The sequence below is a fragment of the Rattus norvegicus genome, chromosome 19 (assembly GCF_036323735.1).
Source record: "Rattus norvegicus strain BN/NHsdMcwi chromosome 19, GRCr8, whole genome shotgun sequence".
NCBI classification, from domain to species: Eukaryota; Metazoa; Chordata; class Mammalia; order Rodentia; family Muridae; genus Rattus; species Rattus norvegicus.
This window is the reverse complement of record NC_086037.1, coordinates 28,430,312-28,441,635: the sequence shown is the minus strand read 5'-3', so window position 1 is coordinate 28,441,635 and position 11,324 is coordinate 28,430,312. Positions and strand designations below refer to the sequence as shown.

General features: G+C 42.8%; 1 protein-coding gene across 1 annotated transcript; it reads left to right on the top strand.

Moving 5' to 3' along the window:
* The first annotated feature begins 5,821 nt into the window (after positions 1–5,821).
* LOC134483589 (disks large homolog 5-like) lies at positions 5,822–10,704 on the top strand. Its single transcript, XM_063278827.1, has 5 exons — positions 5,822–6,068; positions 7,135–7,294; positions 8,547–8,690; positions 9,323–9,485; positions 10,200–10,704. The coding sequence occupies exons 1-5, from the start codon at positions 5,987–5,989 to the stop codon at positions 10,227–10,229; spliced, it is 579 nt and encodes a 192-aa protein (XP_063134897.1). The 5' UTR covers positions 5,822–5,986; the 3' UTR covers positions 10,230–10,704.
* The last annotated feature ends 620 nt before the right edge of the window (positions 10,705–11,324 follow it).

Sequence of the window (11,324 nt, the reverse complement as noted above, 5' to 3'; positions counted from 1 at the left end):
GCCATTAAAAATTCCTGAGAAATAATACGAGTTTGAATATGCAGTCAAAATGTTCTCCTGTCTTATTATGTACAGGTGCTTGAAATCACATCAAGAAATAGCCTGCATGGAAGATTGCAACATGGGTGTGTGTTAGGGGAACACCCATGAAGCCTTGTGCTTAGCATTCAATGGTTGCCACAAAATTCCTTATGAGGAAGACTTGAAATCATTATGGTGCTAGAAACAGTGTGGAGGCCAGTTGGCAGAGGAAAGTGAAACATTAGAGCCACCAGTGAAGGCTCCTGTTGGGCCCTACCTTGGTGTTTCCCTGCCCCCTCGCTGAGCCTTTCAGCCTGCTATAGCAAGAAATTGTTTACACCTTTGACAGCTGCTCTTAGCCCCTGATTTGGGCTGGGATTTTCCATGGCACCCTTCCTCCCCACTGAGCTTTCCTGCTTCTTGTTTTTAAGAAGCTGTTTATGCCCCTGATTGGGCTGGAACTTTCACCACACAGACTTGTCCTAATTTCCTGGTTGGGGATTTTCACCTGCCTTGTTGTTTTTCCACAGCTTTTGCCTCTGGTATATAAGGAGATCTCAGCAAAGCCTTGGTGGCACTCGCTAAAAAGGGGTGACCCGTGTACGTTTTTTCTTTCAACCCCACAAACCTACACCCGATATTCACACACTGTCGGCGCAGGCACTGACAATAGGATCACAATAGAAACTAGTAACTAGATTTAACCAAACTATCCTATTAATGCTGTATTTCGTGGTATTTTTTTTTTTTTTTTTTTTTGCTCTCCTAGAACCTGGAAGAGGCTTGGGGTTTTCTAATCCTACTCATAATTTATTATCCTTCCCAACACTATGTGCTTTGTTCTGTTAATGCTAACAGCACCATCCAATACCTAGGATATTTTCTACTGACATGTGTGACATGAGACAAAACAGTCCCTGTCATCCCTCACCTGAATAAACTTCCTTAGAGGACAGTGTAGTTGGAGGGTCCTTCTTTCCTCTCCAAGATCGAGAAACATTTCCAGTCTCCAGACAAGTGTGTCAGCCATTGTCCAGTGACTGTCTTGAGATGTCCACATTGTCAGCTGAGTGTCGTCATCCAGCCTGCCCTGTAATTGTTGTAGATGATTAATAGGGTTCCAGCCCTAGGATTTCATTCAGTGCTACAGTACTTGCCAAACACACTCAAAGCCCTTGCTGCCACCCTAGTCCTGTGTGCTCTAGAGAAAGAAAATAAAGAACCACATTGTCTATCAAGTTTCTCCTCCAATAGAAGGAGAATCTGCATCCGGTCTTTTAAGTAACTCTAAGCCCCAACTTCCCCACAGCTCCCTCCTTCGATTCCATTATTGGTGCATTTTCAGTAACGCTCACTTTATTTTTGGTGTGCAAAGAATATGCACCATGTCAGTAAAGTGTGTGTGTGTGTGTGTGTGTGTGTGTGTGTGTGTTCATCCATGAACTCACTATAAATTATTATCAAATGACCCAGAAGACCGTGGAGAAACCTGTTGATGTGCATGCAGAATTATGTTATTACCATTCCATGGCACCTTGCAGGGAACACTGAAATAGTGGGCGGCTTTAATAGAGCCTAAAACCAGGCTATGCATGGTTTTCGGTAAGATTGTGATGTGCAACACCGCAACAGAGATCAGCAGAAGCTTCATTTATTCCATGCTGCTGTTACCAAGGTGAGGCAAAGCCTCATCCCATAGAGAGTCTGGTAGGATCTGATGAAGGGCAATAAACTCAGGGTTGAAATCAAGCCTTTAGAAACAAAGAGAAAAATACAAAATCAAGGAAAGCAAGAGCTGTCTTTTTCTTTTCTTCCTCTTTTTTTTTTTTTGAGAAGAACCACAAGAGAGACAACCCCTTCCTCAAACTAACAATGCACAAGAGAGACAATACATATATTAAAAATCAGAAATGAAATGAGGGACATAACAATAGACACCGAGCAAATTCCAAAATCATTAGTTCTTACTCCCGAGGACTTTACGCCAGAAAACTGGAATATTTATTCGATATTGTTGATTTTGTAGACAGATAACAATTACCAAAGTTAAATCCAGATCTGGGAAGGTATCTGAATAATACCCCTAAGAAAATAGATACACTCATTAAAGGTTGCATACATTATATATTATATTGCTTTCTTTTTGCATGATTAAACCCCTTCAAGGACATTTAGCTGTGTTATAGAAAGTGTTACTTTCAAAACAAAAGGACAAAGAGAGAAATTGTGGAGTCACTGAGATACACTTCCCAGACAGGATCAAGGAAAGACGGCTGAGAGATGCAAGCAGGGGCTGGAACGCTGCCCTTGAGAAGGAAATGTTTTTCTCACTTTACCTTACACTATGTTGTACTATGTCCTATTTTGTGGAAGCGGGTCTCATGCTCTCTGGGTTATGACAAAGATATTGTGATACTAGGAAGAGGGGTGATTTGCTATACAGATATTTTAAGGAGAAGCCTTTGCTTAGTCTCACTTCTTTGCCTAGTCTTGCCTCAGTCGTTCCTGGTATCATGGGAATAACGATCTTATTATATCTCGCCAAAAGGGAAAGTGAGGTAATGCATATTCATGCCTACATAAGGGTTAATAGGCTTGCAGCTGCATGCAGTTGCATCTGCCTTTGCTCTGCATCCCCTGTGTCCTGGTTATTTGTGACTGTACATGGGCCCCCAACGCGCTAGATGTTGACAAGCATCACCCTTCTCAGTGTTAGGTATATATTTTTTTGAAATCTATGATGTGGAGGCGTATTACAGCAACAATATGAAATAGCAGGCTAGCATGTATGAAAATTGCTGTGTTTAAGCTAGGTGTGGGGACAAGTCCTCAAAGGAGCTGTTAAGATGGGAAACACATAATGCATTTGTTGCTGGAATTGAGTTGCCTCAGCTGTGTTGCTCTGCCTGCTCAGTGTCCATTCAACATCACTCTGTTTCTACAGAGGAACTCAAGGTTTGCCCCAGCGGCCTGTGAGCTGTGATATGGGCAGAGAAAGGCCAGGACACAGTGGTGATTTCCCACTCCTCAGTTATGCTGAATTTTCCACTACTGTACTTGTATACACAAGTACAGTGTGGTCAGGTATTATAGATATTTGTCATTTCTTACAGAGGGCAACTATGATTGACTACACCCAATTGTATAAAAAACAAAACTCAGGAAACCTGGCCCTTGGCAGCAATGAATCAAGAAATATCTAGGATGGTGGGGCATGAATTCTGCCAAGCAATGAACTCAGATAGGTGGGGTTGTGAGGAAGATGTATGGTTGAATAGCCCAATTGGTTCAAGTTGTATCATCTTGATTTAATCTAAGGACAAAGAAGTGCAGTATCTCTGATGGCTTTCTTCTAACCTCTTGAAAGGTTCACTGGGGTTTGACCTCAGTTCTTCATTCTTCTTGCTGGGGCAGCAACACTCAGGGAAGCTTGAGATTGCCATAGGCACAGTATTAGGCTAGAAATGCTGAGTAGGTGATACTAAGTTGTTCAGATGGTCATACCCATTTCATTTGTTCTTAACGTGAACCTAAGGAAAGACAGATCAAGGTCCTTGGAATACAAAGATCACTTCCAGTTTTTTTTCTACCTTTCCTGAATGAAAGACTGGTTGGCAGAGAATGGTAAAAATTCAAGAATTGGTAGATGATGCTTTGAATGAAGGGTGGGTTTCTGTGCTGGTTTTAGACAGGGTCTCAATTACCCCATCTTGTTCTCTACGTTGCTCGTCAGGTTCACTTTGAGCTCAAATAAAGCTGCTTCCACTTTCCAACAGGTAGTCTTACAAAGGGGCCTCCAAGGACTGTGAGGACAGCATTAGCCAATGAGAATTGAGGTGTGTAACCCACAACTATAGCTTTATCTGAAAGACCCTCAGACAGAGGAGACTCTCTCTCCAGTCCTGAGGACAATCACCACCCCATGAACACACAGGACTCAGTCTTGATGTAAAAACAAGAGGTTTACTTTGGGATACCAATGCACTGGGGCTCGACACGGTCCTCACACAGGAGGGATGTGAGGAGCCTCGAACAACAGAAATGTACAGCTTAAACAGTCATTTACGATCACACAGTTTCATTAGCTCAGCTATGTTGGTGCCAAGGATAACTAAGCAGATGTTTCTCGTCCTGGAATTCCTGGGATAAGGCCATAACCACATCAATGCAGCTATTTCAGTACCAAGGACGTCTGACTTGATATATGTTTTCTTATCCTGGGGTTCCCAGGACAAGGACCAAGGATATCTGTCTTGGCAGGTGTTTCTCTTCTGGAGTTCCCCGGACAAGGTATAGCTATGTCAGCCTATAGCACAGTTGCATTCAGTACCAAGGATATCTCACTTCTATAGTGGTCAGTCAGCTTCCCAGAGATGTTTCCTGTCTTGTAATTGCCCTGCAGTAAATATGTTCTATACCCTCCGTTCTTATGGTCGGGCAGCTTCCTAGAGAGTGGGTGGGAATGTGCTTTCTGTACTTTCTGGTCTATTGTCTAACGTCTAGGGGCTAAGCGAGGGCCAGCTTAAAAGATTCTCATTCTTAAGAAATGGCTGTACTGATATATAAATGGGGATCTTTCATATCCACTTTCTTCCAAGTCTACTAGCCATCTCAGATTGTTGCTGTAATATGCCTGACAATCAAGGACACAGAAAAATAACTTCATACACAGCAAGGACATGGCAATCATATCCTGTGTCGTTATGTATGTTCTGGATGAGGTTTGTTAAAATGACAATGTTGCACAAAGCTTTAAATAGGACCCATCAAATTAAGGGTCACTATGCACTGTCATAGCTAAAATGGCCTGGTCAGAAGTGACCACTGGATAACTCTTCTGTAACTTCACATGAGAGGCTCGTGCTTTTTGTGTTTTTTTATTTTTCTGTATTTTTCTTATTTATTTATTTATTTATTTATTTATTGCTTTATATGTTGTCCGGAAGATAGTTCAAGTCATGGAACTGCCCCCAAAATCTGAGCTTTGCCACTAATACTGTAAACAGTATTAGTGTATGCATTCAATAAAATAACTTGGTTTTTTTTTTTAATATGATAGATGCTTTTGTGTTTTGTGGGGTGATCCATGAAACAGGAGTGAAGATGCTTGTTTCTTATTCTGTCCCCTGAGTTATGTCTCTAGGCTTGTCCTACTCCTTTGGCTGCACCCCCCCTCACACACACATCTGCTGACTATTTTATTTTTCAGATGAAACCACACGTTATAGCTTAGAGAGGCCTGTAAGGAATCCTGCTTTGGTAACTTGAGTGCAAAGAGGAGAGCCCCACACTCAGCCTGAGGGTGCATTCACTTGTGGATCCAATATTTCAGTTTCCTCTGCTAACAGATCACCACATTGTTGCCAGGACCATAATGAATGCAATTCTTTCTCCTAAGGAATCTGGTGGCAACTGTCAAATGTTAAGCACAAAGCTTCAGGTTGTACCTATAACACACACCCACATCGCAACCTACCCGACAGGCTATTTCTGGGTGTGATTTCATGCACCTGCACATGATGAGACAGGAGACCTCTTTGGCTACTTATAGGAACTGGTGTGATTTCTCAGTAATCTTTAATGGGTAATATTGCTGACTGAGGAGAATTTGAGGTAGGATGAAACATTTCTGTGCAGGGATTGAGGAGGAAACACTCATTTAGATACATAGCAATGACTTAGGTTTTTCCAATCAAGCCTAGAGTCAAATTTGGCTTTGGAAGCATGTGGTGCTCAGTGGCTATGCCACAGGGAAGTCTCCTGAAAAGGGCACATCAGCTTTTGCTCAGTACAGGGAGAACATTAGCAGGGAGGCAAAGTCTGTTATCCATGACATCAGCCGTCCCTTCGTGGACATTCCATTGTCTCCTAGAGAAACCTTGGAATCCCTGTGATGTCACCAGTATCGTTGTGACAACCAATTCCCTACTTTTTCTCTTAGTGTCCAAAGGATATATCCACAGACATGTTTGCCCGTCTTTGTAGGCGCTTTGGGAGATTTGGTGTTGATAGAGAAGAGTCTAGAGTGAAGCAAACGAAACCTAAAGGTAATGATGGACACAGGACATGGGGAATGTGGAGTAAGTTCTGGGCAGAGTATGTTGAGCTTCCTGTCAGGGGTGTGTGTGGGGGTCTTCCGCTGGCCTTTTTAGTAATGGGCCACAACCACTGGAACATCTCCACAGATATTGAATTCCATGATTATCACAATTCCTGAAAGTCAAGGTTTTCACATCATTAGTTTCTCCATAACCACATGGAGGATATGCCAATGCCTATGCTATTATTGGGTGAACTTCTAGTCTTTACTTTTACAGTGCATTCGGTATGTTAAATTGATATAGTAACACCATCAGGAGGCATGGAGGGTATAACTTTTCTGAATTAAACAGGGCATCAATGTACTTCACTTTCATTGCTTCTTTAAATTCAGTGACTATCTGACAGTGGTAAGAGGGAGAGAACTGTGCTCCTGGCCATGAGCTTATATTCTTAGAACTCCTCTGAATACCTCTGGCTGACAGGGCCAATCTTACCTTCATATATTAGATGTTCTGTGTGGCAGATAATTTTCTACAGTAGCCAAACTATATGGAGCAGGTAGAGAAAGAGCCTGTAACCTATTGGCACTTCTGGGGCATTTGTCATTTCAGTAGGGGGAATTAATAAGTCTGTTGACCATGTCCTCCCCCTACATGACTTTTTAATGCAAAGTTATTGGACTAGAATAACAGTGTAGGATATCTGAGTATCCCTGATCAATCAAGTCATTGTGGATGCTGAATTGATGATCTGACTTCTGAAACCAGAGGGGTGAGGGTCCTGAAACCAGGTTTAGCCTGCGTACCTGATAATAATCCTGGAGAAGGCATCTCTCTGGTACTTGTAAGCCTGTGTGGGCGGGCATAGGGAACACCTGGCTGCTTACATCTCTTGGTCTCTATATAGTAGTGGGGGAACTGTGATCCACTTAGGATGCCTCTTACACATAGACCAAACTCCTTTCAGTGACACTGGCTTCCAAGCATGTTCTCCTGTTTGGACCTCACTGTGGTCTGTGTATGCTCTATGCATTCGCCCCATGCGGGTTCACTTGTGTTCTTCTACCTACAGAGGCCTGCAGACAGACGTCATCCCCTGAAAATGTCGTAAACAAGGTGCAGGCCAACGAGGAAGAGGAGAGGCTGAATAGAGAACTGGAGCTAACTACCAAGGAGAGAAATGAGCTGACAGATCGCCTCCTTTATGTGACAGGTGGATCCATGAGCAAGAGGTATGCATTGCTCCAAACAAACGACCTTGTTCTAAACCTCATCTCCCATAGAGAGGAGATTCAGAACCTGACCCTAACTGAGGAGTGAGTTTGAAAATAGACTCTCTGATTCTGCCTGTTGAAAATCTGAACTTGCGATCTGAGTGAAGATTTCAGGGATAAAGTCACTGGAGCATGAGTTCCCACTGTACAATTGGAAAGCCCTTGACAGGTGGTAGCTTTGCAAGGTTCTAGGTGCTGTGAGTTTGTGGAGAGTGTTTGTACTTGCTAGGAAGGTGACTGAATGCTATCATCTCATGGCAGCACCCTTAGGTGACAGGTCCCACATTGTTCATATCAATGCTTAACTAGAAGGCCTGAGGCTCAGGCCTGTTCCTTCTTGTCTCTGTGCCTTAAACTCTGAGACAGTAATGGTGCATACATTTCTACTGATTCTCATTGTGCTCTTTCAATATTTGTCTCTCTTTCTCATTCTCTGAGTCTGTTTACTTTTCTTTTCTTGTGGGTGTGTCCCAGTTAGTGTGTCTGTGTGTGCACAGGTCTGCATGCATATGCACAACTTTTATATGTTTCTCTATCCCTCCCCCCTTGGAATTTAGGGGTCTGTTTTTTGACCTCAGGATTTACCCGTATAATAGTTTCATGGAGGTGTAAGTGCTTTATTTTGGAAGCCCCACTTTCAACAGCACAGTTCTTTGCCTGTGTGGTCACATTTGTCTATACATTTGTATGCCTTGGGCAGCTTATAAGTTTGTGGCAATATCTGGTCTCATCTCCAGAACTATGTGTACTGTCTGCCTCTAGAATATTAGTTAATCGGCTTGTAGCATTCCACTTGTCAAAACAGGAAAAATGAAATCAGAGGTTTCTGAATGTGCATGCGTGTGTGTGTGTGTGTGTGTGTGCGTGTGTGTGTGTGTGTGTGTGTGTGTGTGTGCGTGTGTGTGTGTGTGTGTGTGTGTGTGTGTGTGTGTGGTTGGATAAGCTCTGTGGCCAATGCTCTTGACAGCATAACAGGTTTGAATGCAGATCCAGCCCTCCTGATTGAAAAAAGTGAGCCAGGGAACCCTTTATCTGGGTGCTTAGCTTCTGTTGTCCTGGGCACACAATTCCAAGTTTCTGAAGCTGAAGAAGATCCAAATATGTAGAATTCAGAAAGTGTCCTTCGAGGGCTGGGGTAGTACAGGACACAGCCTGAGTTCATATAATCCTAAACGTCGATGTTCATTGGGTTCTATCTTCTTGGGGCCAGCCCCTACTTCAGGCCAAATCCATTTTATGAAAACTTGAAGATAAAGGAGAAAGAGGTCATGTCATTACTGCACAACTTAGACACAAAGAACATTGAACATCGTGAGAAATTTCAGGAGCTCAAGAAGGAGATTAACTTCTATCGGTAAGTACTGGTCAGAAGGGCCCATCACTTGTGGAATGGCCATGTCTGCCTCTCTTTGTTCTGGACTGGAGAGCCTGTAGCTCTGGGTCCATGTCTTCTGCTGTTTAAATATCACTGTGCCGTGGGTCTTTTGGACTCAGTTTCAGTTCCATAAGAGACTGTCAGTTATCACCACAGTGTCTATGCATCTTTACAAGGCTCTGGATAGAACTACACTGATTCAGGCATCAGAGTGTTATTAGGCCGACCTGGGCCTCTGGAGTCATACCAGGTTTAACAAACCTCAATGTGTGGACCACATGGTTTGCATGACCTCCCTTGGTTCTACTGTCCTCTTGTGGTTATTTGCCCCCTACTAATTGATGTTGCCCCGATGCATTGGGCTCTCATGGGTAGTTCTAGATCCCTTGTTCTTTTGGACAGACATGGACTCTTATTCGTGCTTGGGTCACAGAAACAATTTATTCTTCCCTGGATTGGCCGTTTGCTGTTTGTGCAGCAGCCTTACATGTATGGAGATGTATTCTATGAAGTCTTTATGGGTATCTGGGTCCTGGTGGACTTTGTGGGATTTGGCAGTTGGAATGGGAGGATGAGGCTTCAGGATCTTACTATGCAGAGTGTGTTTCCAGCAACCTGCACAGCCGGCTCCTGATGGACCAGGCATGTATGAAGAAGAAGTTGGTCACATTGAAGCAGGAGAGCAAGGAGGTACAGCGATATTTGTTTGAGTTGAACCCGAATGATGAAGACGAACAGGAGAAGACCAGCAACCTCCAGACCCAGCAAAACTTGGTAGGAACAAGCACCTGAGTCAGATTAACAATGTCTGATACCATTTGCCTATTGGATACATCTTTGCTTCCCCTATCAATTTTCTAATCTCCCCACACCCAGTCAGTCACCCACCTCATGTGATAGAGTTATTCATTGCTCTGTCTATGCACAAGTATTCTGGGATGTTAACCACTCTTCAGAAACTGAATTGTTGGCAATTATACTTCTCTGCCCTTTCTGAAACTGCAGTCCAGAAATGGTGACAGAGGAATAACATATCACATGACTGCATCTCCCTATCACAGTTTGGATGCTATGAAGAGTTTTGAACGAGTTCTTGGTAGTGTGAAAAAGGTCATGCAGGGGTCATGTGATGGTTGAAAGCACCTTGTAGGGATAAGAACCAAGTGCAAATGGCAAATGAGTCCTGGTCATTGGCTTTGATCTGGGTATCATGTGGCCTTCTCCTTTCTTCCTGCACCCCAATTAGGTCTCTCCCCATTTCCCCATTCTTGGTTTGCACTGGTAGAGTCTGAGGAGAAGCTTGTTCTCCCACAGTACTGTGAGGGTTGCTGGTGATGTTCCCCAGCCTGCAGAGATATCAGCAATGATTTCAGTGAAAGGTCAGTGTTGTCTGTCCAATGCAGCTGAAGGGTCAGAAGGCAGCAACTTGACAGCTGGTATGCATGTCCCCACCAAATCAGTGTCTTAATAGCTGCCTTCTCCTCCCAGGTCTCAGGAACTGCAGGAGACATGGAATAGGACAGATCCCAAGAAGACAGCCCCCTGAAGAGTGAGTTTCTCTGTCAGGAGTTCCCTGCTGATGACAATCCTCAACAGTCAAAGACTTTTTTGGGGGGAATATTCTTCTTCTCAGTTAATTTCCTCAATGTTTAGAGACCCTAAATTTATGTATCTGTATGCCAGCCTGTCTCCTTGAGGACTTTCTCCTCTCTCATCCCGACAACACCATTTGAGAGACATCTGAGGGGACTGCCTTGATGTCTCATGTCCTAGAGGAGAAACAGCACTACAACTGTGTTTCTAAATGTTCATTAAGAATATGCTGTTAAGAAATATTTTTGGTTATGATTTTCATTGAAGTTTTCTTTTTGTTATTTCATAGTTATATATTCTTGTTACTGTTTTTCATTTTTTATACCATTTTAGTTGTTCATTTTATGCCTGTTTTTTGTAAATTGTATTCCTTATGAATAAAAATTGATTTGTAACTCTTGACTCTTAAGACCATCTTATTCAAGGGTCCTTTCCCCTCCTGTAGACTTAGAACTGACAGCTGGATATGGATCTTTGCATGGTCCAGGCAGCATGGGTAAATAGGGAATTCAAAGCCACCAAGGGGTACACAGGGTGATAGTGTCTTTTGTGTGGATAATGTGACTTTTTTTATGGACACACACTTTATGATGTAATCACTGACATACTGTATCCATGCTGTCATGTGTTCTGCTCATCCTAGTCTATTTCAGTCTACAACACACATTCCTTATTGACAGTGTGCACCAAATATTGAGTAACACACACTCATGCCTGTAGAGCTGCAGAAAGAATGACAACTTTCACAAAGGAATATAGAATAATCCTAATGGAGAACCATGTGCCTCAGTTTTTCTTACAATACAGCATTAGTATTAAACCACAAAGATAATGACCATCAACGTCATTTTGGGAAATAGGTTTTTATAGGTGCTGTTTCACTTGATCATTCATATGCTGTGTTTTTTATTGGTGCTGATTATATTTATTTTTATCATTTAACTCAATGGATCTTTTTTTTTTTTCAAATGTATGTCTGGGCCACTCCTGAGTGCATTTCCCTCATGATCCAAAAGAGGG

Coding starts and splice junctions, on each gene's coding strand:
- LOC134483589 (XM_063278827.1), top strand. CDS start 5,987: ATGTTTGCCCGTCTTTGTAGGCGCTTTGGGAGATTTGGTGTTGATAGA. Junction 6,069..7,134: donor GAAGCAAACGAAACCTAAAG/GTAATGATGGAC, acceptor TTCTACCTACAG/AGGCCTGCAGACAGACGTCA. Junction 9,486..10,199: donor TCCAGACCCAGCAAAACTTG/GTAGGAACAAGC, acceptor TTCTCCTCCCAG/GTCTCAGGAACTGCAGGAGA.